This window comes from Meleagris gallopavo, chromosome 24 (assembly GCF_905368555.1).
Source record: "Meleagris gallopavo chromosome 24, MGAL_WU_HG_1.1, whole genome shotgun sequence".
Taxonomy (NCBI): domain Eukaryota; kingdom Metazoa; phylum Chordata; class Aves; order Galliformes; family Phasianidae; genus Meleagris; species Meleagris gallopavo.
This window is the reverse complement of record NC_139427.1, coordinates 4,057,133-4,083,466: the sequence shown is the minus strand read 5'-3', so window position 1 is coordinate 4,083,466 and position 26,334 is coordinate 4,057,133. Positions and strand designations below refer to the sequence as shown.

Genomic DNA, 26,334 nt, shown 5'->3' with positions numbered 1-26,334 from the left:
GAGGACTGACTTTGCTGTTTTTTGATGTGAAGTCAGGACAACTCTCTTGCTGGCGGATAATGTTGTTGGTATTAAACAAAAGTGGAGTTGTGATATTGCCTGAGATATTTTTCATTCAGTGTAATTCTAGGGACTTTTTGGGAAGAGGATTCAGAAAGTTCTGTGAGTAAAGATATGAAGTTGACCTCGGGTGAGGATTACCACATAATGTTTGCTCCTTGATAAGAAGACAAGTCAAGGCTGACAGTAAGTTGTATAAGCAGAGTGTAAGAGATTCAAGATAAGGCCTGTGAACCTGTGTACATTTAGCTTTTGGGTTTTCCTTATTGGGATGAGTCTTATTGGAACAAATGTACAAATGTTATAACACTGATCTTTCAACTCGCTTTTCTTTTCTTGCAGAGCATGCAAATGTCTTGAAGACTTTTTTTTTTTTTTAATAGTGCTGTGCATAAACTTTCATTTGGTTCATTTTGGGAAAAAATATGGCTGACCTAAATAGAAAAGCTATCTTTGATCTTGCAGAGATTGAACTGTTAGCAAAAATTAATAACTGAAAAATGAACATGTGTGGCATCCCTCCAGAGAATAAAATAGATCTTTGAATCAAAGAATCTCAGTGCAGAAGAAGCCAACTTCTCCCAAAGCTTATGATATTAAGCAAAATGCTCAGAATTTTAAAAAGGGATATATGCCAAGAATATATAATAAAAATGGAGCTGAATGACCAGATATCACTAATATTGTTATGAATACCTACTTTCTATTGTGCTTTGTGCTATTCTTCGTTTCACGTGATAATTAAAGTTGAAGTGCGTCATTCCTTTTTTGCGGGTGCTACATGTGAACAGTTTCGCACTACAGAGAGGCCTGAAACGAAGAGACATTCATCTCTGAAGTTGGTCTGGAATAGAAAGTGATGTTGATAAGGCATTATCCATCACTCTGGAAGAGTTGGTGATAGCAGACTTCCTGGCTTTTAGCATACTTGGGTATAGGAGATGGAAAAACAGAAGCTTATCTAGAAAGCCTGAAATACATGGTCTGATTTTTCAGAAATGGTAAGCATTTATTAAAATATTGTTCCCCCCATCTTGTCTTTTATCACTGCAGATCCATTCTTCATCTTAAAATAAGGACAGTGTATTATTTTTTTCTCTTTTTTCTCCTTTTCGCGTTTAAATTTCAGATCCTTCAAACTTCAGGTCCTTTTATATACTGTCCTTACAGCCACGGACTTGGACTTCAAATAGGTTCTCTCTGAGGTTCTCTAATGTAATTAACGATGGTCAATCTGTTTTACGTCATAAAGTATTTGTAATTCTCTGCCTATGGAAGGCTTAATTAATTAAAATGCATTTAATGTGTCACAGAGCTTGTTCAGTGAGAAGTATGCTGGAAATACCAAGAGTTATTTATTAGTTCATTGGCAAAAATGTTGATAATAGCTTGATATTGGTGATTCCAGTCTATGGGATTTGTGTATGAACTCAGATTCCCTAAGAGATCACTTGACCTCATTTTCCATTTATTGATGGTCTGCCTGGCTGGCTCACCCTACTAAGGCATTGTGGTGTGAAATGAAAGATTAAATTAAAGAACCAAAGTGATGGTTTCTTTCTGTACACTATACCTAGTTTACAACAAAATTGAAAAGATGTTTTATATTACAATGTGGCTTATCCAAAAGCAATACCTTTTCCAGCTCAGAGCTCTCTCTTTTTATTGTTTTTGTTAGTGAACATGTTGCACATTAAAATTAACTGTTAATGTTCTTAAATTTGTCATCATAATTTTTCATTTAGAAGTCCAGAGGATGGTTGTGTAGACTTTTTCTCCTGTTGATTCCTGACAGTGGGTAATAGCACCCAGAAAGGACCTGGGGATAACAAACTAATTATTTGAATTATTTGATTGATCGTGAAGCAGGGGCATCGATAGCCAAAGTTTAAGGTGAAAGCTCAGAAGTTCTTTTGAGTTGTAGCACTGTATAGCAGGTAAAAATGGAAAATTCTGAAATCGTGATTTGTGGTTTCGGTTTCTTTGAAACACATGATAGAAGTCTACTGGTCAACAATTTCTCAAAGAACAGGACAGGAGAAATTCCAGAGAGCAGACTGCAAGCAAACTGGATGTATAGGTATTATAGTTGTATGTACTGTAATAGAAAAGCTTTTTTTTTTTTTTTTTTTTTTTTTTTTTTAAGCAGCCTTAAGATAGTCAATAGCAAAGGTATTATTTCCACTAACAGTCAAAAAATACATTAACAAGGCTCTCTTTCAGGAAAGAAACATGTTGTATGAAATATTTTAGTCTTCTGCCACCTACCATTGTAGTGCAACAATGGCTGCACCTACTTTGTCCCCATACAAGTATTCTGTCTTGTGTGCTCCTGTACTGAGCCTAGAATGCATCGTGGAAGGATGCACGATTTCATTATCCTTGAGATAAGTAGGCATCAATTTGTCTTTTCTTTTACTGTTAAAGTAACTGTTGTGCACGGTTTTGTATCTGAATAAAACGCACTATGAATTACTCTGCATCTGTTCTTGATGCTAATCCTATTACTAGCAACAGGATTAGTTCATAAAGAAAAGGACTGTACTGGTCTACTCTACAGGCACTGCTATGAAAATTTAGCAGAGCTTGTACACAGTACACCACTTCTTCACTCTTAAACACTGCACCATACCTGATGCTGGCAACTACTGAAATTCAGTGGACTGAAATGTAAATTTATGGCAATTCTGAAAGGAGTATTTCAAACTATTTAAAATCAGTGTATGTTAGTAGGTTTTTAGCTCTATACATTGCTAAATTGTGCCAGAAATTATTTCAAAATAACTTTGTTTTTTTTATGACTGATTTATTTCCATAACTGAAATCAGGCCATGCTACCTTAATGGGAAATTATCTTCTGTAACTTAAGTTTTTTAGAACCATTTTTCACAGCTTTGTTGACGTTGATCATAGCTGGTAGATCAAACAGTGAAGAACCTGTACACTTCCTTGGGGATTCTTCAGTATGACAGTGAGACTTGAACACTACTATAGGTGCTGTAGAAAGGAACGCTGCTTGTCCTGCCCATGGGTGATTCTTGCTGTCCCTCCACGTTATTGCTCTTAATTATGCATTTGCCATCATTCTGATCTGAGGTTACCACTCTTCTGGATGATGCTTGTCACTGTGTGGATAAGCGTGTTGGAAAGGCACCTTATTTCCACATCCCTCACTTTTCTCACCTGAAAATGGCAAGAAAGATGCTGAATTCTTACCAGAGAAAGGGAGATGCTTAAGATTATTTTACTGCCATAGAATTCCTGTGCATTTCTCATTCAGGTCTCACTTGCATAGGAATAAGGCTGAAGTAATCAGATGAAAAATCTAAACTTTCTTTAATTTGTAATTTCTTGCTTTCTGTGTTCCTGAATTGTGTGTGGAGGTAACAAGGAAAGTAGCAGGGATAATATCCGTGAGCTGCAACATTCAGGATTTGAAGGAAGCAGAGAGACATTGATGTTTATGCAATTATTTCTGCAAACCTGTATCTGCAGATTCTCAGTGTAGAACTACAGCAAATGCCAGCAAAACTCTTTCCATTGGCACTGCTGCGTGCATTCCCCAGGTGATGAGAACAAAAGCAGCATTTTGTCAGTGGTGCTACATCTCTTGGATTCAATATGTCAGGAACAGACAGTTGTATATTTTTCTCTCCCTCACTTCCTTCCTTACTCTTCTCTTTGTTTTCACCCGATGTCTTTCCCCATCTCTTTCTTACCCAAATAGAGTGAATACACAAACCCAAGCCAAACCATTCCTATTGCAACAGTGCTGGCAGCATGCTTATTGCAGATATTTAATTTCAATTATGAATAAAGGAACCTTTTATCATTTCATGCAGCCCATGATGTTTCCACATCTGATCCAAATTTTTAAGTGTGGTGATCTTTGCTTTCCAAACAGGGATGAGAGAAGCACCTCAACAAAAGAGAGCAAATGCTGTCAGTTGACCTTTTCAGCCTTTGGATTCTGAGTGCATCTGACTCGACCAGACAGGTCTGGGGAAGAGAAAAATTAACAGCAGATGGATTTATGAAAAGAGGTTGGTGGCAGATGGTGCCTACAGATATTTACTGACGTTCTCGGTTTTACAGGGTGGGTTTTTTCCCCTTTTAGCAGCACTGTTAGTACACAATGTATGTGTGTGTGTTACAACATGATGCTAGCAAATAGGGACTACATTGTTAGCAAGAGAAGAAACTCAGGGACTTCTAATACTGAGTTTGAGAACTTCAGAGTTCATGTTTGCTCCTGGTTTAATCCAACAGCAAGCAGCAGCAGGAGGAATTTTTTTGGGTTCCTTCATCTGTAAATTCATGAATGACCATTTTTCTGAAATGGGTTCATCTTCGATATACAGGGTTTATATATTCTGATGATCACTGTCACTTACACACTTAAGAGCTCTGACTACTACTGGAGCCTTTCCACTAATGCTTCAGTTTTGTACTTCAATAATGAAGATAATGATGCTGGACTTGATTATGAAATGAGCTGAGCTTCAACAGCTTAGAATGTTTCTGTATATGGACTAGGTATAATTAATTTCCTTCTGTTATTACATGCAAAATCCTGTAACAGATGGACTAGTATAATTTGGCAGATAATTTATCTGACGTTTCCCTCATCAATCATTAAACAATTGGTATATTTCTTCATTGTGTAGTCAGCTTTAAATCCTTTTTTGTTAGATGATTCACAGCATACTGATAGGATTGGTCTAGATCCATCGAAATCAATGAGGAGATTGACTTGAACAGGCTGTGAATCAGACCTCATTTTTATACCAGTTGATCTCAGAAGATGGCATAATTAGTGAGTGAGGAAAATCCAATTCATTTTAAGTAGTGTCTTGCTTTCTAATGTTTTTTTTTGTTTGTTTGTTTTGTTGTGTTTTTTTTATCTCCATTTGCAGGTTCCTTTGTTGGAGAGCATGTTGCTGTGACAGTGATATCTGTAGATGATTTGTGAAGGAGTGCAGAGTCATGGTCTTACTACTAAAATCCACTAAAACATCCCATTCCCTTCTTCAGTAGTAGACACCTTCTCATGTCATGGAACAGAGCCACGATACTTGGTAATTTTCGTAGTGTGCAAGCTACTTGATGTTTATTAAAACTTCCTCCTCCCAAGACAGTGATTTTTTTCCTATGTAATTTTAGGGGAATGCTTGAAAAAGGTGACCTAAATGAACCCTACAGACTCATTAGATAGTGAAAACAGATAAATCTTCTCTTTGATAGTCTCTTGAATTTTTAAGTCTTGGAGTTGATAATGCCCATACTATAGATGTTGAAATATGAATATTTCAGAAGTGGGCCATACCTTTTAAGTGGGGTGATTTGAATAAATGATTTCACTTCTGCCTTTTAATTAAAACTACTGTGGCATAGGCTGCGTACTTCAACAGATCTTATTTTTAATGAATTGCATTAGGTGTTATTAGCTTTCAGAGTATTACTTCAGATTAACTCTCTCCTTTCTAGGATTTCCTCCACGCTTTGCTTTATCTTACAAAACCATTTGTAATGAAAATAGCCAGATCTCTTTTCCTTCTTCCCCTCTTTATTACATCAGTATGCACCGCAAAACCAGTGGCTTGTACGTCCTAAGCTAAGATAATGAGACCAATATTAATTCCACTACAGCTGCTACAGGCATGTAAATGAAGCTTTCATCTGTCCAGTAAAGCAGCACTGAGATTAACAAAGAGCACCCAGGCTAAGGAACACAAACAGGGAGATAGTAGAGGTGAGGGTGAGAGAAGAGGGTGTGCTAAAAATGGCCGAAATTTGAATGTCCTGAATTAATATTTCCTGCTAGAATCAATGCTGTTATTATCCTCTGCATTCCTTCCTGCAAGGATGTTTTGTTCTTGTTTGTCCCTACAGATTGGGATGCTCTAATCATTGTCCTGTTAGTGCTGCAAAGGTTACTATGTGAACCCCTCATACAGTTTTCTTAACATACTGGCTTTTAACTCTGCTGGGGGACACACATTCTACGTTGTGCCCACAGGGTGGAGAGCAGGTTGGAGCAGCTTGATTCATCTAAAAGCTGTAAAGTGTGTAATATGGCAGTGCATGGGCTAGTTAACTCAGCCTCTGAGCAAAGCTAATTAATCCAGACAGTGTTGTGCTGAGCATGACTCTGTTGCCTAGAGTTCTGGCAGGAATTAGTTTGTGGCTGATGGGGCTCTCTCTGCTCTGTTTTTCTGCATGTGGGGCAACTGCGCATTAAGAAAACTTACAAGGCAGCAGTTGATAAAACAGGAGAGAAATGTGGCCACGTATGGTCACTTACGATGCATTTATATTTTACCAATGAGCAGATGCTTCCCAGAGCTCTAGAAAACAATTGTTTCATTGTTGGACTCTTTTGGGTCGGTTGTTTTTTCTTTTTTTTCTTTTTTTTTGAGAAGCAGATTTCTTCTATGTGATGGTGCAAAAAGGAGTTCACTGCAGTTATAACAGCAGACTGAATAATTCTGCATTGTTGTAGAAAGCTGGCCCATTCAATACGTAACTCGTATTTCTGCTTTTGAATGTGCTTACTTCCAGTCCTCTTCAGTAAAGCACTTAAGCATGTATGAATGGCTTCAATGGGGTTTAACCATATGTTAAAGGTAAGCTTGCTTTAAATGCTTTGCTGAATTGAGGTCTAAATGAAAGCAATATGCAGAACCTTTTGACAAACATCCTATTTCTCTGCACACAAGTGGCCCATTATTATAGGTTTGAAACCTACAGGGAGGCAGGCAATGTGTGTTGAGTAAATTACAGCATGATCTGATTATTGTAACGTGCTCACTTCCCTGAGAGATGGCTCAAAGTTGCCCATGCAGGATGTCCCTTTTGACAAAGTTTTATGTCAGTGGCAGTAATGAGGAGATGAACTCAGATATGTTTTTACAGTATCTTTTCAAATGAAAAGCGTATTTCAAATGCATACATCTCTCTTTAATATAACTAAGCCAGGAATAAGCAGGGACCCCGTTTGGCAAGTACCGCTAATCTTTGATGAAGTTGGAATCCAGATATCCATTTTCTTCAGATCTCTATCTCTGGTATACGTTAGGATGATATAGCTGGTAGATGAGCTCTATGTGTTATTAATCCTTCAGGTAACTGCGTTTTAATGGAAATGTATCTGAAGGGATGCAAGTCATAGCCTTGGAGTTCTGAGGGATTGATCTGAGATTGTGAGGTTGAAAGTCTGAAAGGAACTTTTCATCATTGCTGTCGGGAAAATGAAAGAGCAGAAGCAAGTTTCACAAAAACATATGATGTGGAGGTAATGGAAAACATTACAGTGGATATTTCAGTTCCCCAAAGCTTCACAGCTGGTACTCCAAAACCAGGAATTTTCCTGTCTCATCCAACAGCCATCCTTTGCGTTGAACTCCCCTTTGCTCCTGAATTCTCATTCAAGACATGTGCTGTTTCTTTAACATCTTAATGGGATACTTGGAGCAAGGGAAAGCCTGGAATGCCTGTTGCTTTGATGCCTACACTTGCCTTGTGCAAACCGTTAGTCTTGAAAAGGGGAGGAAAAAAGCTTTGCTGTTTCTTAGTCTTTGCTTTTTCTTCTACACTTTCACCCTATTTTATTTGTTTTTAATACAGTACCTAATTTTGACAACTGGCTTATTTTAGTTGCCATGTTGGCATCTATTTTGGCCACCCGTGTAAACAGCACAACACTCCCACTGTTACTAAAAGGGGAGAAGAAAAGGGAATTCCTGGAATAATTTCTGGTGAATGTACAGTATGATGCGTAGGACAGACTGAGCATCCCTTAGGAGCTATTTAAGTGCTTTGACTAGATGATGAGCATAAAAACAAGGCTTTACATACATAGGATTTTAATAAAAACCTGTAAGATCGAACACAGTCTTGAGGGAACTTTTCCAATCTCTCAGGTAAATAAACTTGTTAACAAAAGATATTTCCTTAAGCATTGCAGGTTTTTGGACAACTGTAATCTATGTTTAAATAAGAGACCAAAGCAGCTGTTTCAGAATTATTTCAAAATGGGCCAAAGTATATTTTTATAAACGTGAGAAAACCTTATTTACTTGCTAAATGCTGCTCACCCCAGAAGAGCTTGCATGGATTCCTGTGTTATTCTGTGCTATGTTCCCTAAGGACCGTGTTTTTACCAAACAAGCAGAGGCGAGAAAAGTTGTTAGACATTTCTCAGCATGCTAATATTGGTGCTTAGCCTGAAATTCAAAGGATGTCTTCAATAAACCAGTCTTAATAGAGGTCAGAAGACAACACAGGTGACTTGTGCCATTCTTTTTAATAGGGACTTTCTCTTGAGAGGTACTTTGCCTTATCTGAGATGCACAGCATATGTAACTAGTTGCAAGAGAAAAGCTTTGCCTCAGTGGAAAGAGAGGTGAGAACAGGTAGGGGGGGTAACTTGTCAGAGTGCAGACAGAAATAGAAACCACATTTCTGGGTTCATCCCACTGTACCTGCTCAGTGATGTTTTTGCTGTCTCTTTTCCCATGCTTTATTTGCTGCTTTTTGCTGGTAATGGTGCTCTGTTTTGTTGTTTTTTTTTTCCCCTCAAACTAGTGTAGGTCAGCATCTTTAAGGCATTCATAATCACAATTGAGTGTTGACTAAAGAGTTATGGATCACGTAATTTCTTGTAGCAGTCTTGCTTTTTTTTCCCCTCAAGGCATTTCTTGCTGAGCATAATCTTAAATTATGTGAGAATTTAACTCTAATTGATGGGCTTCTTTAGATTGACAAACAACTGCAGGAATGGGCACTAAAAGCAATGAATGAGATTTTAACAGGTACCAGTGGTAGGTGAAGCATTCCAGCTAAATACAAGTACCTCCTCCTTGTATTAGAGCTCTTTAGAGGTGGGAAGAACTGGACTATTTCTCCCTGCCTCCTCCCCCGACTTAGAAACATAGAATCATAGAATTACCAAGGTTGGAAAAGACCTCCATGACCATGTGGTCCAACCATCCACCTATTACCAATATTGCCCACTAAACTGTGTCCTTCAGGATAACATATAAACATTTCTTAAACACCTGTGGGGTGGTGACTCCATCATCTCTCTGGCCAGTCCATTCCAGTGTCTGTCCACTCTCTTGGAGAAGTTTTTCCTAATGTCCCACCTAGAAAGGTTCTGCATCAACTTCTGTCCTTTGAATATAGTTTCCCCAGCTGCTGGGAAATGCAACTAGCTTCCCTTCTCTGAATGCTTTTCTTGAGCACTGTTACTTGATGGAGCAAGAGTTTGCCCTCCCTGAAAAAGGTCACCAAGAAATTCACCAGGGAGTGATGAGCATGGAACAGGGCAGAGGTCATGGCCAACGTGCCAGAGCTCAGAGAGTGTTGGGACACTGCTTCCAAACATAGGGTTTGGGTGGTCCTGTCTAGAGCCAGGGGTTGGACTAGATGGTCCCTGTGGGTCCCTTCCAAGCCATTCTTTGATTCAATACTGCAGGGAACAGATGAGGCAGGCTCATAATGTTGTGTTCCAAGGGTGAAGGAACCTGTCACCACTGAATGTGAAAACTTTCAACAGCGCTTTCCTTCTGAGAAGGAAAGTCAGAGGTGCAAAAGGGGATGATCAGATGCTGAAATTAATCTGTGAAAATAATAGAGCGTCCCTCTCTGTCAGCCCTCTGATGGGTGTTCCCCACACCTACATAATGCAGCATCTCAGGGTGTTAGGAGGGCATGGCCAAGAACATCATTTCCTTTGCTGAGAGGCAGCGTTTGTGTCAGCTGAAAATCGTGATGAAAAAATCTCAATTTGAAATTTAGTCTTAACATCAGGGAAAATGACTGAACACTCAATTTTGGTTAATTTCAGGAGACAATAATGGAATCTTCCACTCTATTGTCTCAGGTTCAAGTAGGAGTCTGCCTTGTGCTATTTGATGAGCATTTAATTCCTGTGGTCGTTATATATGTGTATAGTATAGTTCACTGTTTCTGTTCTAAAAGAATGCTAAATTCAATCTCTGTAATGCTTTCACTTTTTTCAATTTGAGATCTGGGTGGTTTTTTTTTTCCTGCAAAAACTTGTTATTTCCAGAAAACAGATATTTGATTGCGTGGTTGCTCTTGGAGAATGGATAATTCTATGTTGTGAGGGAGTTCTGGAGATAAATGGTGGAACATGTTAATTTATTAAGTTGGAATAAGAATCACGGCCTTAAAAATGGGTACTTCCTAACAATATACTTTATATATACTTTACAACAGTTTGACAGTTTTGCCTATGTGTTAAAATACTCTCAGGCTTTTTGTACAAAGGACCTTGATAGAGATAACCCCTCACAGCTTATGTGAGTCTTATAAAACAGAAACTAAGATTAAAAAAATGAATTAAGAATGAATAATTGGCCTCTTGAGTATGAAGATACTGTCTGTTTTTAAAGGACATTTGTGTGTGCCAAAATTGACCTTTTCCTGAGCAAAAAGTACATATCTCTCTGTCTCTAAAGAAGAAATAATTGCCAAAGTTATTTGTGTCACAATAACTTATTAATCTGGAAGGATGAAGGCACTGCCCAGAGGTCATGTATGACCCAGTAATGAGACCATCAAGCATCGCTGTAAATAATTAAACCAAGACACATTGCTTGGAAGCCCTTTTTTTTTTTTTTTTTTTTTCCCCTCAAGCACATTGAAGTTCCTTCATTTTATAAATAATTTCTATTGCGTGTAGATCACCTTCAATAGGTCTAATCCTTCTCCTAGAGTCAGAGCCTTTGCAATGTTTGAACATCATCACGATAAAAAATCTTCTCCTTATTTTTAAGCATCTTTTGCTTTATTTCAGTTTCTGCCCATCCTCTTTTGTCTTGTTTTTGGGCAGCATGAAGACCTGCCTCTGTTGCCCTCTGCTTTCCATTGGGGACTGAGGCACATGGGTGTGATTATCCTGGGTCTTTTCTTCTTGAGGCTCTCTGTGTCTCCTTGCTTCATAGAATCATTAAGGTTGGAAAAGACCTCTAAGATCCCCAAGTCCAACCTCAACCCATCCCCATCGTGCCTACTGACCGTGCCCTCAAAGGTGCCACGTCTCCACATTTCTTAGTCCACCTTCACAAACAGTGTAAGTGTTTGCATTACAAACTTGATGGCAAAGTGAGTGTTTTTTGTACATCACTTTAGAATGTAAAATAGGTAACGAAATACTCAAGCTGATCTGGTTCTGCTAGTGAGCATCCAGCTAGGACATGCGTAGCATCACTTCATGTGCTCCCAATCCTGGAGGATGTTTGTTATGAATGCAAATAAAGAATTTGGGCTTTTTGGATCATTAACAAGAAGTTGTCTTGTCTGGCTGTGAAGTGTTTGATTCAAAACCTCATGATTCAATTCCCAAAGATGACAGTCACCAGATTAACCTGAGAGGCATGTTATGACTCTGAAGTTACTCCTTGCTTTACCGCTGTGGACATTTCCTGAGGGTTTTTGTCAGTCTATCCCTTATTGTTGTTGGGATTAAAAAAAAAAAAAAAAATGTTAAAAGAGTCCAGCAAATATCTTTTTACCACCATTTAATGTGCTTGGTTCCTAAACAATTGCAATTGATTTTGTTTGGTCTTGCAAACACAAATTATCCCATAATCATCTTAGCCTTGCAGCCATGCTTACATTGACTTGTTTGTGTTTTAGAGAGAGAAAATGCAGATATTGTCATGAAAATAAGAAAGGTTAGAAGCAAATAAAAGGTGGTGGGATTTTTTTCATTTTCCTAATTGGCAGGATGCGCGCTCACTTCAATTAATTTTCATCCTTACAGCATATTTAGTACAATGCAAGGAGTGAGGTAAATTTCAGAATTAAATAAATGACCTTTATTTTTGCTTCTGCTTGTGGTTTCTGCTAAATGGTTATTTCAGGGTTCATCAGTGACAATCTCTTAGACTGTGTGATTGCTGCTTCTACTCAAAATGAGTGTACACAGCAGAATACTAAAGGGACAGTATTTTTTTCAACTACAGTACATTTCTCTACAAGCAGAGCTTTGTGGTTCAGTGCAATCAAAGTCCTGGAGGATGAAAACATACAGACAATTACCCACCATTTTTGAATAACAGCATTTCCTTTGACAACCATTTAGATAAAGGGGTGTGTGCGTTAGTGGTACTTTTAAAACTCTTTTTTTTTGTTAATACGCTTTACTTTTCAAATGTCCTTATCTCCAGTTTTTCTGTACTCGTTAGCTTTGTAAATGATTTGGATTTCTTCTAACAGAATAGCAAAGGTAGTAAAACCTATCACATAGTGAAAGCCTACCAGCAGATACTGATGTTTTAAATGGGACCTGTATCCAAGCAGCTATCCAAACCCCAAATTGCCTAAAATAGGAAAAACTGGTAGGGTTGAATCAATAGGGGATCTTGCTGTGAGCTACAGATATATAGCACATACCCTTTTATTTGTTTCATACAGTTACAGTTCTCTAAGCAGGCTTTACCAGAAGGCACAATAATAAAAGAAACACAAATAACCGCAGGCTCCCGAAAAATGATCCTGTTTGTGACGCAGCATTTGCTGCTATGGTGGCATGGGTTATGATGGCACAGCCAGAGAACCATCATGCCACGTGGAGAACAAGCCCAGCTTTGTGCCTATGCCATTAGCATGGGGAGAAATACTGCAAAGCCTGCAGGGCAATAAGCAGAGCTATTTCAAAACAAAGTGAGTTTTTTTCACAGCTTTTTGGTTTTTTGAAGACAGTGGGATTATCCTGAGCTGCTCCAGCTTTACTCCAATATAATATATGCCAGAACATGGCCTGAGCTGTCTCCAAATGCATTCTGCGTGTGATAGGAGCATTCAGAACTTCAGAATAGTGGTTTTGTAAATCAGTCATCAATTTTATTTTATGTTCTGTTCTGTAAACATCAAACAGACTACTGTAGGACTTCAATCATATGTAAGTTCAAAACCAAGTTGGATTCGGTGATCCTTATGGGTCCCTTTCAACATGGGATGTTCTATGAACTGCTTCATTAAGTCTTTCTACTGTCCAGGCTATTTAGTTAGCTTCGGGTAGAGCAGTCTGAGGAGAAGTTTATTGATGCTGGAATTTGGTGCTTCTTTAACATAATGCTCTGAAAGGGTGTCAAGTAGTGTTTTCCTTATGACTAACACAAATGTCCAGTTGCTTCTGTGTCCTCTTTTCCAGGAGCAGGTAGGAGCAACTCCTTTAGGACAAGATGAATTGAGCACTGCAGTAGGTAAAGGATGCTCCTCACCACGAGGAAATAATCCCCCAAGCATACATTAATAAAAAAACTGATGTATGTAAAAAGATTTTGCCCCTTTTTCATAATACTTGAGTATTGCCTTGCTCCTTCTTAATTTGAAGACATTGATAATCACTGTAAAGTTTCATGATTATTTTTAATCTTGATTCGTAGGTTAATGAGATCCTGTGGCAATAAATTTCACTAGTTAGTAGTGTTAAATAAGGAGGGATATGAAAGATACATTTCCACAACCTGCTGAATGGTATTTTCTCAGATGAATCCCTTAGTTCTGATGGGAATTTCTATTTTTTTGGAAGAATGTTTTCTTCTTTTTCCCACAATTCTTCTCTTATTTCACTCTCCTGCAAAATGTATTAACATATGATTTTTTAAAATCTTACCATGTTTCTGATCATTCATTTCCTACTTTTATGTGATAGGAACAAAACTATCTGTTTACATTTCCTCTTTTTGGTTTGTGTACATTATCAGCTCCTTGAACAACGCTGTCTTTTAATCTTTCTGCAGAGCAACTTGTCCCCTTGCCCATGACAGTGACTTCTAAATGCCACTGCAACGCAAACAAGAAATAATACTATACTCAGATAAATAATAATGTGCTCTGCAGCTGGTGTGCTTTCATACCTCAGTGCAGCTTTGCATTGAGCTGAAGCCTCAAGGCTGTGCTGGAGTCAGCGAACAAAGTGAATAGCATGGTTCTTCTATAGGCAGGATAATTTCATGTAGGACACCCGTAAGTGCTGCGAATGCAAGCAAATTAGTGATGTTAGTGCCATTTAGTGCCACATGCTTGTTAACTTTGATCAGCAGTTACACCTGCCGTGGTGACATCGGTAGGTAGGAAGAGAAAGAGATCAGAAAATTTTCATGCTACGGAACCCTTCAGCTGTCGTTCCGCTCCGTTGTATGAGAGGGGGAGAGAAGCTAATGATGCAGCAAAAATGACCACCAGCAGCTGCTGGATCCCACTGGCTTCCACAAAGGCTTTCAGAAGAGGACAGCTACAGGCTGCCTTTCTCAACCTTTCCCGCCATAACCAATGAATGAGAAAGGAAATTATCTTTGGTCAGATTCCAAAGGCTTAGAAGAAACAGGTTTCATACTGTGGCTGGTACTCAGGAGCGCAGATGTGGGGGAAAGTTAATGGATGCCTTCACTGGGGTGGAAATTGGTCTTTTGCAAATTTTCCTTAGTAGCATGCCTCTTCCTCGTGTTCTAGGGACAGTTCCATAAACTGTCTGCAGTGTGAATGTGCTCCTGAGGCTTATTCAGAATTTCAGTGTACAGTTAGGTGGAGGCCAGTGTTTTTCTTCTGTTCATCTCAGTGAGAAAGCAACCTGGTGCTAATGCCTAAGGGTTTTATAGTTGGTCCAAGTCCCTATAGTAGGCATCTAAGCCATGAATCTTCTCACTGGATTGAAATCTCCCCATGAGGAACATAAAAAGGGCAGTGAGGGAGGCAGTTTAAGAAAGCTTTCTGAATTCCCAAAGAGATGAAAGCCATAGCAAGGATTAATGTTTTTGGTGTTCCAGATTGTGTATGTCAGATGGAATCGAAACTATTAAAAAAAATCCTATTTGGGGGAGACTTAGTATTTTGAGTACACTTGAATAAAGATCCAATAAAATACTCAATTAAAATCATTTGGAATTTTTCACTTAAATGAGAATTAATTAACCGTGCATTGTTTGTGAGGAATTCAGCTGTAATTTATTCACCTGTTGTCATTTGAAGAATGAAGCTTACTGAGTGCTGAGAGCTTTCTGTTTACGTTTCGGGTTCCAGTTTTCGGTACTGCATGTTGGAATGAATTTTGATCCTGATTTACAGAGTTACTTCCTTGCTGAAAAAGCTGACTGATGCCTGGTAGAATTATATGCAAGCACTAAGGTATGTATCTGATTCACCCTTACAGTTGCTTAGTTTCCTTTCACAGAGCGATGGATGTGGGAAGAGACCTCTAGTTGTCAGTATTCTAACCTCTTCAAAGCATTTCATCTAAATCAGGTTACTTCAGCTCTGTCCAGCCTAACTGTGAGTATTTGTGATTGTAGAGGTTCTACAAACTCTGTAAGCAACATCCTGTGATGGCATTTCCTGTGCTTATTGCCTCTATCACTGTACGTCTGTTTAGCTGGTAAGTTGTCTACTTTCTCAGCTGTGAATATGGCACCACACGTACAACTAAGGAAACGGTTTTGCTAATTGTATTTAGTGCACAAAAATAGGCAAATGCTTTCATGACAAGCTGGGATCAGGCTAGAAGAACATTCAGGAATTCAGAAATAGTTTTATCGAGCACTGTTTTAATGTACCAGCCAACTAGCAGTGGTCATGGATTGTTGACAATTAAATGCTTAGTAGATGAAGAGTTGAGGATGAGAACTTGAATGTATACTTTTCCATCAATAATTCACAGGACATTAGAGTCTCAATGTCAGAAGTTTTACCTCTGTACAGGATGGCAGAATATTAATGAACTTGCTCCAGCCATTACACTCTAATTGCTAATTTATTCATAGTTTACTAGCAGTGGGGAGAGAGGGGAAAAGAAAAACCCAAGGTCTGAATTTAGTAGCCCTTGAAATAAAAATATATGCTAGCTTTAATTGCAGAATTTGATTTCTGATTCATATATATATTTCACCTATTGTGAAATGAGACCAGATTAAAAGAAGTGAAGTGAATGCAGCAAAGATTAATTGACTTGAAGTAAACCTTATCACCGAATCATTCCTCTGGAACTGAACGTTAACAAAAGTAAGGCGATTGTGTCCAAGATGATGTAGTGAAACATGCTCTCATTTCCCTAAAAACATACCCTGATTTCATAGCATTTAATCCTATGATTTGATGGTTATTACTGGCTGGTTCACATGTCTCTGTACAGAAGATTTACTCTCACAAAAATGCCCACCATGAGTTGAAATGCATAAATGAGGCAATGATATGATGCTGGTCCATTATGCTAACTGCTGTATAAGCAGGAAAACAAAGTGTGGTGGCTCCTTGTATGCCGTTGTTGGTCTGTTCTGAGAAAGTTTTACTAGTTACAAAGCCATGAGTAAAGGACGTGCTTGCTTTTTGTTTGCTTGTTTAAATCAGTTTAACTGTGCTAGCATACCTCTGTCCTCAGAGAGACCAGGTGTTACCTTACTGGATTGTGACAACTTTTCATAGTACCTGAATCCAGGAGATTCAGGAGTCTTCGTGGGTTAGAAACTGCAGAAGCAGGTTTGGATTGGATTGAGTGCATCATGTCACTCAAGTACCAAAGAGTGGATGACTTTAAAGAGCTGAGCTGTATGCACATCCCCTCTCTGTCTGTCTCTGTCCTCCTGCATCTGCTACTGTGCCCACCCCAATACTGTTTTCCAGGACACTCTCCTAAAATAATTCAGGAAGGCATGGTCCAATTTCCATCGTGTTCTTAAATGGCACTCGTTTTCAGATACATTTCAAAACTCAATATAGATGTCTTAGAAATCATTAAATCGTGCCCCCATAATTACTGTTTTTGCTTGCGAAGTATCTCGAAAAAAGTTGTGTTTTGAAAGGCTTGCTAATTAACTTTATACAGATGTCTGCAGTCATCCTCATTTCAGTGGCATTGTACAAAGCACGTTAGGCAAAATCTGATGCGCAATCTAGTTTGTGAAATACATACACCCATTTACATCCACAGACTCCTTTTCATCTGTGCACCTAGTGCGCTTCAAATGTGAACACATCTGTCTCATTCAAAATGTGCCAGAACATAGAGTATTTGTACACATTTTTAGCCTCTAGAATTTGCAAGCTCATTTTAAGAGAAGATATTTTAAGATATTTACATGAAATCCAGACAGGCGAATTGGAAGTGTCAGTAAATTCCATTGGGGATAATGTTAAGTAGTTTGAACAAGTGTCTGCTGGGGTAGTGGTGTAGTTGGGACAGAAGAGGATAAAGCTTGCGGCATTACAGGAAGATGACAAGATCCCAAATGTCTGTGCAAGATCTTAAATGAGCAGGCTTTGTGAAATGATATTCTGTATTGAGAGCGTGAACAGAACTTTCCCTTCATCCTCTGTGTGCTGGGAAACAAAACATCTGGAAGCATGTGATGAATCCATGACAAGATCCTCTACCCAGTTATCTTCTTGGGGTTTAAAATGTGGAATGGGGATCCCTTCAAGCAATGGATAGTCTGACGGATAAGAGCACTTCTTCACATTGAATCAGCAAACAGCTGGGAAGAAATTTGCTTAAAGCTACAATTCCTATTAATGTGGACATGACTTGTCCCAATAACAATCTCTTAATGAAGTGCATAGTCAGTTCTGTGTTGAATAATTGTCCAGCTGGAATAGTCTCTTATTCGTGTTATTTTAATTAAATTTATTTCTGCCTCAGTAGTGCTTGGGAATTGCATTGACACAGCCTTTCATAGGAGGTCACTGGTTTGAGTCCAGACTGCTTCAATTCCAGCTAGGGTTGACTAGTGGTAGTGTGATGCTGAGTATGGAAATTAGTTGGCCATCCTCCGTCAGAGTCTAGGTGATAAATGCATGTGTTGCAAAAGCATCATCACAACTGAAACTACTGTAAGTGGTTTCATTGAGCTCTTCACCAGCTCTTGGAGGTGAAATGGTCTTCCAAGCTCTCATTTTCTGAAATGAAGAATGTTGGTGGACAATATGGAAGTTCATTTTGTGGCTAGCTAATTGTGATGCTGCTGGGTAGAGAAAAATATATATATTGATACCTTGCTAATTTAGTGCTTTTTAGATATAAAAAGAAGACAAAAAATAAGTACGTGGTAATTCCTTAGTCTCTTCTTAGCATTAGGAAAACCACAAAGAGATTACCAAGAAGCCTCTTTCCTTATCTCCAGCTTTCCCAACCCCCTCTGTTCTTGTCTTTGAGTTGTTTCTTGGAATTTGCACTTCTTCAGATTGATAGTGTTGTAAGTTTTCTCCTTGCTACACAAAAGCACTTTGCTGTGCTTAAGCAGTTTCCATGTGCTGTGTATAGAAGAGGAATGTAGAATGAAAATTACACCTTTAGAGGGAAACTGATCGTATTTCATATTAAGACTATAGTTGAATGTAATTTATGCAAGGCTAACAAATGCTTAATAGCAATTGCATGCATGGTTTGTAGGTGTTAGAGATGGTTAAAGCATCATTATAAATCATATGTAAGACAGCAGCTGCCAATTATGAGAGTATTAACACATGTAGCAATATTGTATTAACCCTTCATAAACTCCCCAAAGTAGTAGCTCCTATAAAGGAAACTCTTTTTTAGACTGAGCTTAGAAATAAAGCGAGTAGAACTAGGCAAAGAAGGGAAGATTATTCAGATGGCAATAAGAAGTCTTGATGAGATGTTTATTCCGCAGATGATAAATGACTTCATTCAATTACATTAATATATATTTTATATATATATACATATATATATATATATTTTTTAAAGTCATCAGAAAGAAAATCTGCAGATTAATTCAGACTTCAAGGAAGCAGAGTAGACTCTGAGACTGATAATGTAATTGCACAGAAGTTTTGTTTGGAGTGCACAGATGACTCAAAGGCTTTGCACTTGCAATCAGAAGGTCCTACTCTTACTTGCTCCTCTCCACCTTTTCAAGTTTTTCTCTGGAGCACTGTGTTAATCGATCAGGTTCTTGTGTTTGAAAAGTTCTTGCCATCCTCTCCAGCCTTCCTCTTCTACTCCATTGGAACAAAGAAACAAAAAATCCCTCTGAAAAATCCACGGGAGTATGAAAGCAAGCACTCTGGGACATAAAATGCATTCTGTTACAATGGTATGGATATGTTTAGTAAATCTTGTCTTCATTTCAAAATTGTCACTGCTTCCGTTCCTGAATGCCAACCTTGAAACATTTTCCCACTTTTGGAACGTGACCATACATTAATGCAATAACCTACTATCGCAAAGCTCAGATGTTTCCATCTTTAATGGCATCAGAGATAAAGGCAAGTGACTTCTTAGCCTCTTGATGATTCCAAAGATTAACCAAATTGTAGGACTTCAAATTTATTAACAGTTGCCGGATTTGAATTACTTTTATTCAATTAACTAACTCGAGGATCGTTTTCAATGGAAATGATGACCTTAAACACAGTCACTGTGGAAAGGAGGAATGAGACGTGGGTAAATGACATATTATTACATGCTTTAGCCTCGTCTTGAATGTAGTAAGTGGCATCTAAGCAGAGAAATATTTTACTAACAAGGATTATGGGGTTTTAGATACCTTCCAGACAGTTCTTTGATATACATTATATATAATGTAATATAATATAACATATAATGTGATTTGGTGCCTCCCTGACCAATAAATCAGGCTGAGAGAGGTGAATGGCTTCTGCAGTAGATACTCCAGCCTTGATCCAAGTCACCTCTCAAGGATCTGCTCACATTTAAAAAACGTTGGGATTTTCTGACACTTTTAGGGGCCTTAAAACGTGAGATGCCTTCAGAGATTCGGGCCATTACTCTCTTTCACAGTCTCATCTCTGTAGATAGGCAGGGTTCTTTCCAGAAAATATAGACAAGATTGGCAGGTGCCAAATGAAGGGGGAATGGGAACGGTGAGTGAATATAAATGCCGAAGATTATCCATCTGATAGATAAAGCCTCAGGATTTAGCTAAACAGAAATTTACTTCGGTACTAACAGATGTCCAGATGTCCTTTGGGATGAATTCATTTATTTAAATCCTATCTGTTTTAATGAAACCCTTTTTAAAAGCTGGAATGAAACCCCGACTTCAGTGCCCACTCATATGTCTGCTAAAGCCCAGCTACTTGACAAAGGTGGTCCAACAAATATGCTTCAGAGGGTTACCCAGTCATTGGCCAATGCTTTGGTGTTGCCTTTAGTAGTCAAGAGCTTAGCAACTGCGTGTTCCTCCCTTCCACTGGCACTGCTGTTTTCTTTACCCACTGAATATCTTATCTGGTAATCCTCAGAGCAGTTTAATTTTGCTCAATTGGCTGCAGTTATGAGAAACTGTAGGGGAAATCTTAGCGTGCTTAACGGAGTGTTGCAATATATTATGAAGAAATAGAGAAATGTGATTAAAAGTTGATTTTCACAGGTAGGATTATTTTTGGCTTCTTATACCTAAATTATAGTGGTATCGCAATAATAACAGTGATACTTTTGCTGTCAATCACAGGCAGTTAATGGGGAATACTTTTAAAGAAAATATATGTTTTTTTTCTTTCCATTTTTAAAACTTAAAATGTAGGCTGTTTCCTGTTGATAGTTTTCAAGAAATATTATGTCTGAAAAATCAAAACCTGGCTAGTTTTAACAGCAGTGTACTACAAACTGCTTAAATAAAAGAGAACTTTGGAGTGTTTGCAAAATTTTGTGCTTGGCATCTGAGGATGTGGGTATTTTCCAACCAATGTAGGAATTATTTTTTCAAAATTGGATTTTATTTATTTTTTTTTTTTTGAAGCTTCTGTGGGAGACCTGAATTTAAAAAATACACAAACAAACAAAAAAAAACCTGAACAACTTTTGTAACTCAAATGAAATTTAATCAGAGGTCAGCAACAGGGCAAAACCACACAGTACTCATCACCAAGATGCACTGATACTAAGTGCTTCGGTGGGGAGGATGTTTCATCTAGCCAAGGTTTTACAGCATGGTAAAGTCATTGTGAAGATTCCACTGAAAAGGAAAGAGTTGAGGATGTCCATCTATCTCAGTTCCTTTTCTTTTCTGAAGTCTGTCCCAATATTAAAGTTTCACGTTCTAGTTTCCTGCTGTCTGCTAAGGACGAGCTTCTACATACTCTTAGAAAGCATTTTGTTTTCTGTTTTGTACAGTGGGCTACATATCCACTTACCATGGATGGTGGTCAAACTGTCATAATTCCAACCATCATTCATTTTCAGTCTCTCAAGCATCTTCAGTATCTTCTGGTTTTATCATCCTGCCTGCAAATTCCAATCTGATGTGATCCTGTAAATGGTTAGAAGTACAAACAGAGGAACTGGCGTTTGGGTAGAAAAATATGACTTCCTTTGAGGAGGAGTTCTGTTCTGGTTAATGTTAGATTATGACATTTCTGCACTGTTGGGCTGCCTGTTTATTTTTGGATTGGGTTTCCTAAGGCTATTGACTGCTTCAAAAGCAATTAACGCTGAGATTAGACATTTGTCATTAATCAGATAAATTTATAAATAAAAATACTTATTGGATGCCTGAGAAAAAAAATAATTAAATAAGACCTTAATTAAATGAAGAGGAAGTGCATGTTGCTGAATATGATATATGTTGTGAGAATGCTGGTTTGGAAAAAGCCTTGAGGGCATCTAAAATGTGGGCTTATGTAGGGTCCAGCTTGGCTCTAAAGCGCTTGAACAGCAAAAATTTGGAGAGTGTTCTTTTCATGAATTTTATAGAAAGCCAAACTGGATGACTGTAATTGTTCTTTTTGTGCCTGAAATCTCTAAATCTGGCTGAGAAGTCTAAATGATTTCGTGAAGCCTTGAAAATGCGACTTGAATGTAACCGAGTGGCTGAGTAGATCAAGGGGAAATAAAATGTACTGTTTGCTGCCTGAGCTTTGTAAGCTTGGATCTGGCAGTACATGGACAGGCCAAAACACTTCTTGTGTTTGTTTATTCCTCTTATGTCTTTCTATTATGCAGGAACAATGTAAACCTTGCAGGTCTCTGTACACAGTAAAAAAGAAATTGCCCAAAGAGCATTAGCTCCCTTCCTTTTTATAGTCATTCTACAACTCATATTACTAGGAAAACTTATTTAGGGCTGTAAATTCCCATAAACTGGACAGCTGGTTTTCTAGGAGAGTGTAGCTGGGAGTTCCTTTTCCTTATAGGCAGGTGCTGAGGGCTGTTGGTGTTGGTGCACTTGAGAATGTTGGTGTACCATGTAAAGATAATTGATTATTAATTATTAAGCATTTGGGCATGGAAACAAAATGGAAAGCTGAATGGAAAGCTCAAAGCCAACATTCTAAGCATACCTGACAAATATGTATATAAAATTACAGCTGTTAGTATTGATCAGAAACATAACAAGACAAATGGAGTTTCGTTATCATGGAAGAGATACTATAGATCCCATAGCACACAAACTTATTAGTATGGATAATTTATCTAGGTGAGTCGTGGTCAGGTGGCAGGAGACCGTGCCAGCTGGATGAGGATCAACCAAGCACTTAGAACATTTCAGGTTTCTCTTAGCTGTGTGTATCTCATTCCACTCACCACTCTAAAGAAATGGAATAAAACCACAAACACGAAATTCATCTTCCTTTATTCTGTGAGCTTTTTTTTTTATTTTTATTTTTATTTTATACCTGTTAAACTTATTTAAATTGATTGCAAATTTCCTGTTTGTTTTTTTTTTTTTTTTCCTTTGGCCATTTTTTGTTGGGGCAGAAGACAATATAATATTTCTTTTATTAAAGAAAGAAGCAATGAAACAAAACCTACCAACCAAACCGAAAAAAATAACCAACCCTATGCTTTTGAGTGAAAGCTTGCTCAGTTAGAAATGAAAGATTTCTGTCTTAGAATGCATGATATTTTCAGTTATGGCATCAGAAGATCTTCATGAAAGTAAAATTCGTTAGAACTTTTTGTAGGAATGAGGTTTTTTGGAGTCTCAGTGAGTGCATAGCAGCAGGGCAGCTTATGGCAATGCTGCTTCAGCTCATGTAGGATCAAAGGATCCAGGAATCCGGGAAAAGGCATCCCCTGCAAATCTATATGGTGTCTGTAGACATCACTCTGCTCGGTTCATTCTGAGATCTGGCAGAGTTTCAAATGGACTCTTCCTGGAGAACCATCAACACAAGGTTATAATAGCTGCACACTTCAGCTTTTACCTTTATTAGGAAATTGTATCATGAATAAATATGAATGCTGGCTAAAACGGTACTGGCTATAATGCAGACGTAGCTAATACAGACATGGAAGAAGTACTTTCAACATCATTTATGATAATTAAGCACTGAATCTTGTTTGAGGAAGGTGTGAGTACTGCTAGCCAATTCAGAGTAAAAATAGTGATTAATTATATTTTCCTTATGCAGATCTGTCTCTGGCCAGTACAGGTTGCAGTCTGGATGGAGGTATAGGAAAGGGGGAAATTGGTTTCTAGGCATGTTCTTGTGCATTTATTTGTTTTTAAATGGAGGTGAAGTGGCCTGGAGTTTTATGCAGTTTTCATTTTTGTCATATTGGTGTGGAGCAAATCCTGGCAGAAACCTGAAGTGGAATGAGGTGTTAAATTGTAAGGGGGCAATACTTAAAAAAACACTTAAGAAAACAGGAATAACATAGGATCACTCAATGAAAATCAACAGCAAACACTTTGAACATATTTATCATCTAAATAAAAGATTTGAGCTGGGAATTGCTTTTAAAATACCTGATGTTTGCGTAGCACAGGGAGAAGGGAGCAGCTGGGCAGACAGCACAGCTAAATAAGCTTTAGGAACTGATGGATCCATTCTATGATAAATGACAGTTTTCTTTTTTTCTTTCTTTTTTTTTTTTTTTTTTTGAACCCAGGTTAAAAGTGTTAGGAGACAGTCCGGTGCTGCCCTCTGAGATGGCTTTGAAACCCCAGAAGTCACGTCTGTGTTTGCATAGGCATCCATTGAGAGGTCTGTTTGCTGCTTGTGGTTAATGGGGCCAAACAGCAGCAGGTGAAAGCACTCTGCGTGGTTCCTCACTGTCTTCAGATCCTTTTGGCTGAAGGAGAATTGATTCCAGCCCAGGTGAACCTGCCAGACAAATAGCAGAAGGTGAAGTGCAGCGGAAGCATTGCATCTTGGATCCCAGCACAGGGCTGGAGCCTGCTGACATCCTGAGCAGCGTGAGAAGTCACTGCTTGGGAGCTGGGGGAGGCCAAGGGGAATGAATTCAGGAGAGAAAAAAGGTGAATTCTGCACCGTCAGCTCTGTGTTCTCAAAGTTGTTGCTTTGTTCATCATTGCTGATGGAAAAGAATCAAGAACCCAATGCTTAAAAAAAGGGACACCACGCTGTTTTCAGTGTGTTTACACTTGGATTTGGTGCATGTAACTGAATTCCTTATATGTGGATGATTAGTTTGTGTGTTTCCTGTTTCCCCCTGCCCTTAACATGACTTTCACTTTGAATCTGCAGGCATCCGTTTTCCTGAGCTCACCGATAGAATGCAGGAAAATAAAATCAGCGTGGAGTGTGCTGAAGAAAAATATCCAGGTCAGGTGGATTAGAAAGAGATCCAGTACCAAATACACGAGGACCAGGTGTTGTTTTTTCAGTGCTCTGTGCTCATTGCAAGAAAATCCACCCCATGAACATTGAACAATAGAGGGAAGGCAGAAGGGTCCGGGAAGGAATGGTGGTAAGAGAGGCAATGCTGTATCTTTAATTTTCTTTTCAGAAGGAAGAAAGTCTGCATAGCAATGACAGGAGCACTTGTTCATGCCTTTAATGTGTGATCTGTTTTCTCCAGTGGAGGGCACTCAGTGTATCACAAACTAGAACATTAGCACCAACAAGCTCCAAAGCATCATCACTCTCTGGAAAGCCTTCTGAATTAGACAGGAGCTGCCTCTCAGCACAGCTACAAAACACTTTAAACCTGACCAGCTAAATGGATAAAGCTATCCTGCACAGCCTTTAACTGGGGGGTTACACGGTACGGAAGGCCTGCCTGCTTCGGGAGCTGGGAGCCGGAGATGGATTGCTGTGTCTGGGAATGGCAAAAGGCAGCAGAATGAGAGATGCTAGGTACCGGCAAAGCTTTTTTTTTCTTTTTTTTTTTTTTTTTTTCTCGTTTCTCCCAGAGAAGTTGCTTTACCTTCGCGGTGTGCTGTAGCTTTCCCTTGCAGATTGCCACTTAATGCTGATGGTTCTCTGATGACTTACACAATGGCTCTCAGAGCTTAGAGTCCCTCCCTACCCCCCCTCCCACCCCCCTTACAGACTCCCCCCCATCCTTCGTCCTGTCTTCCCCACCCCCAGCCCCTTCCCTCTCCTTTCCCTTCCTCATCCCCAAAATTCTTGCTTGTCCTCTCTAGGGAACTTTGTGTGGGGCTCTGGCATGCACGCTGGATGGCGGTGATGCGAGCGGCAGCCGCGCTGTGACATGAAGATTCTGATGGTCTAAAGGAAAAGAGAGCAGTTTTAAAAAGAAGAGAGAGGCAAAGGGGAAAAAGGCAAAAAGGGGAAGAGAGAGCGAAGAAAACAGCTGGCGAGAGGAAGAGGAGGACATTTGTTGGTGACAAAAGGATGGGTAAGTGAACTTTTCTTGCTTGTTTGTCAGCACAGCTGCAGCTGTATGGCATATTTTTTGTTCAGTTGGATTATTAGCTGTTCGGGAGGGGAAAACATCTAACCAGCAGTGCATTCCTGTGCCAGGTGACTCATTGTACTCATTGCTATTGTATTTTTAGATCATGCATTCACCCCCCCCCCCATCTCCCCCCAAACACACACACCTTTCCTCCTGCAGTGGTTTCATATGTAATTAATGTGTGCGTACATGCACGGGGTGAAGGGCTGTACGTTCCTGTCTGTCCAACCACCCACACACCTGCACACACGATGCACAGAGGTACATGCATGCGTGAGGCAGCCCGCACCACATCTCTTCTTGGTTTCTATTCCTATTCCGTGAGCCTGTAGTGGCATTATTCGGGCTGTCAGAATGGACTGTTAACACTTTGCAGTTAGGTGGGAAGCCAAAGGGAAGGGGGTGATTTGGTTCTATAGGTGGTTCTGAAAAGATGCCCCCTAATACTGCTGCTGGATTTCCAGCAGTCATTTGCCAGTCTTATTTTTTCAAGTGTGACAGGTTTATTTCCCTCCCTCCTTTCCCCCCCACTCCTCCCACCCCAGCCCCCAAGTCTGTAACAGCAAGAACATATTTCTAGCTGGCTGCTGCTGACACATAGGCAGTAGCAAAAAAATGAGGATTTAAATTTAAAATCTAACCTCAAAGTGAAA

General features: G+C 39.0%; 1 protein-coding gene across 6 annotated transcripts in view; it reads left to right on the top strand.

Annotated features, from left to right (window-relative positions):
* The window catches only part of LRRTM4 (leucine rich repeat transmembrane neuronal 4), a 316,311-nt gene that overhangs the window by 86,806 nt on the left and 203,171 nt on the right, over positions 1-26,334 (top strand). For 3 of the 6 annotated variants that reach the window (XM_085242830.1, XM_085242829.1, XM_085242834.1), the window contains 5 exons: positions 3,965-4,103; positions 4,977-5,138; positions 23,906-24,275; positions 24,505-25,116; positions 25,407-25,621. In XM_085242830.1, coding sequence (XP_085098956.1) covers positions 25,618-25,621 — 4 coding nt within the window. In that variant the 5' untranslated portion in view covers positions 3,965-4,103; positions 4,977-5,138; positions 23,906-24,275; positions 24,505-25,116; positions 25,407-25,617. Of the gene's footprint in view, positions 1-3,964; positions 4,104-4,809; positions 5,139-23,629; positions 24,276-24,504; positions 25,117-25,406; positions 25,622-26,334 lie in introns of those variants that run through there. The other 3 variants (XM_085242831.1, XM_085242832.1, XM_085242833.1) reach the window with 3 other exon arrangements.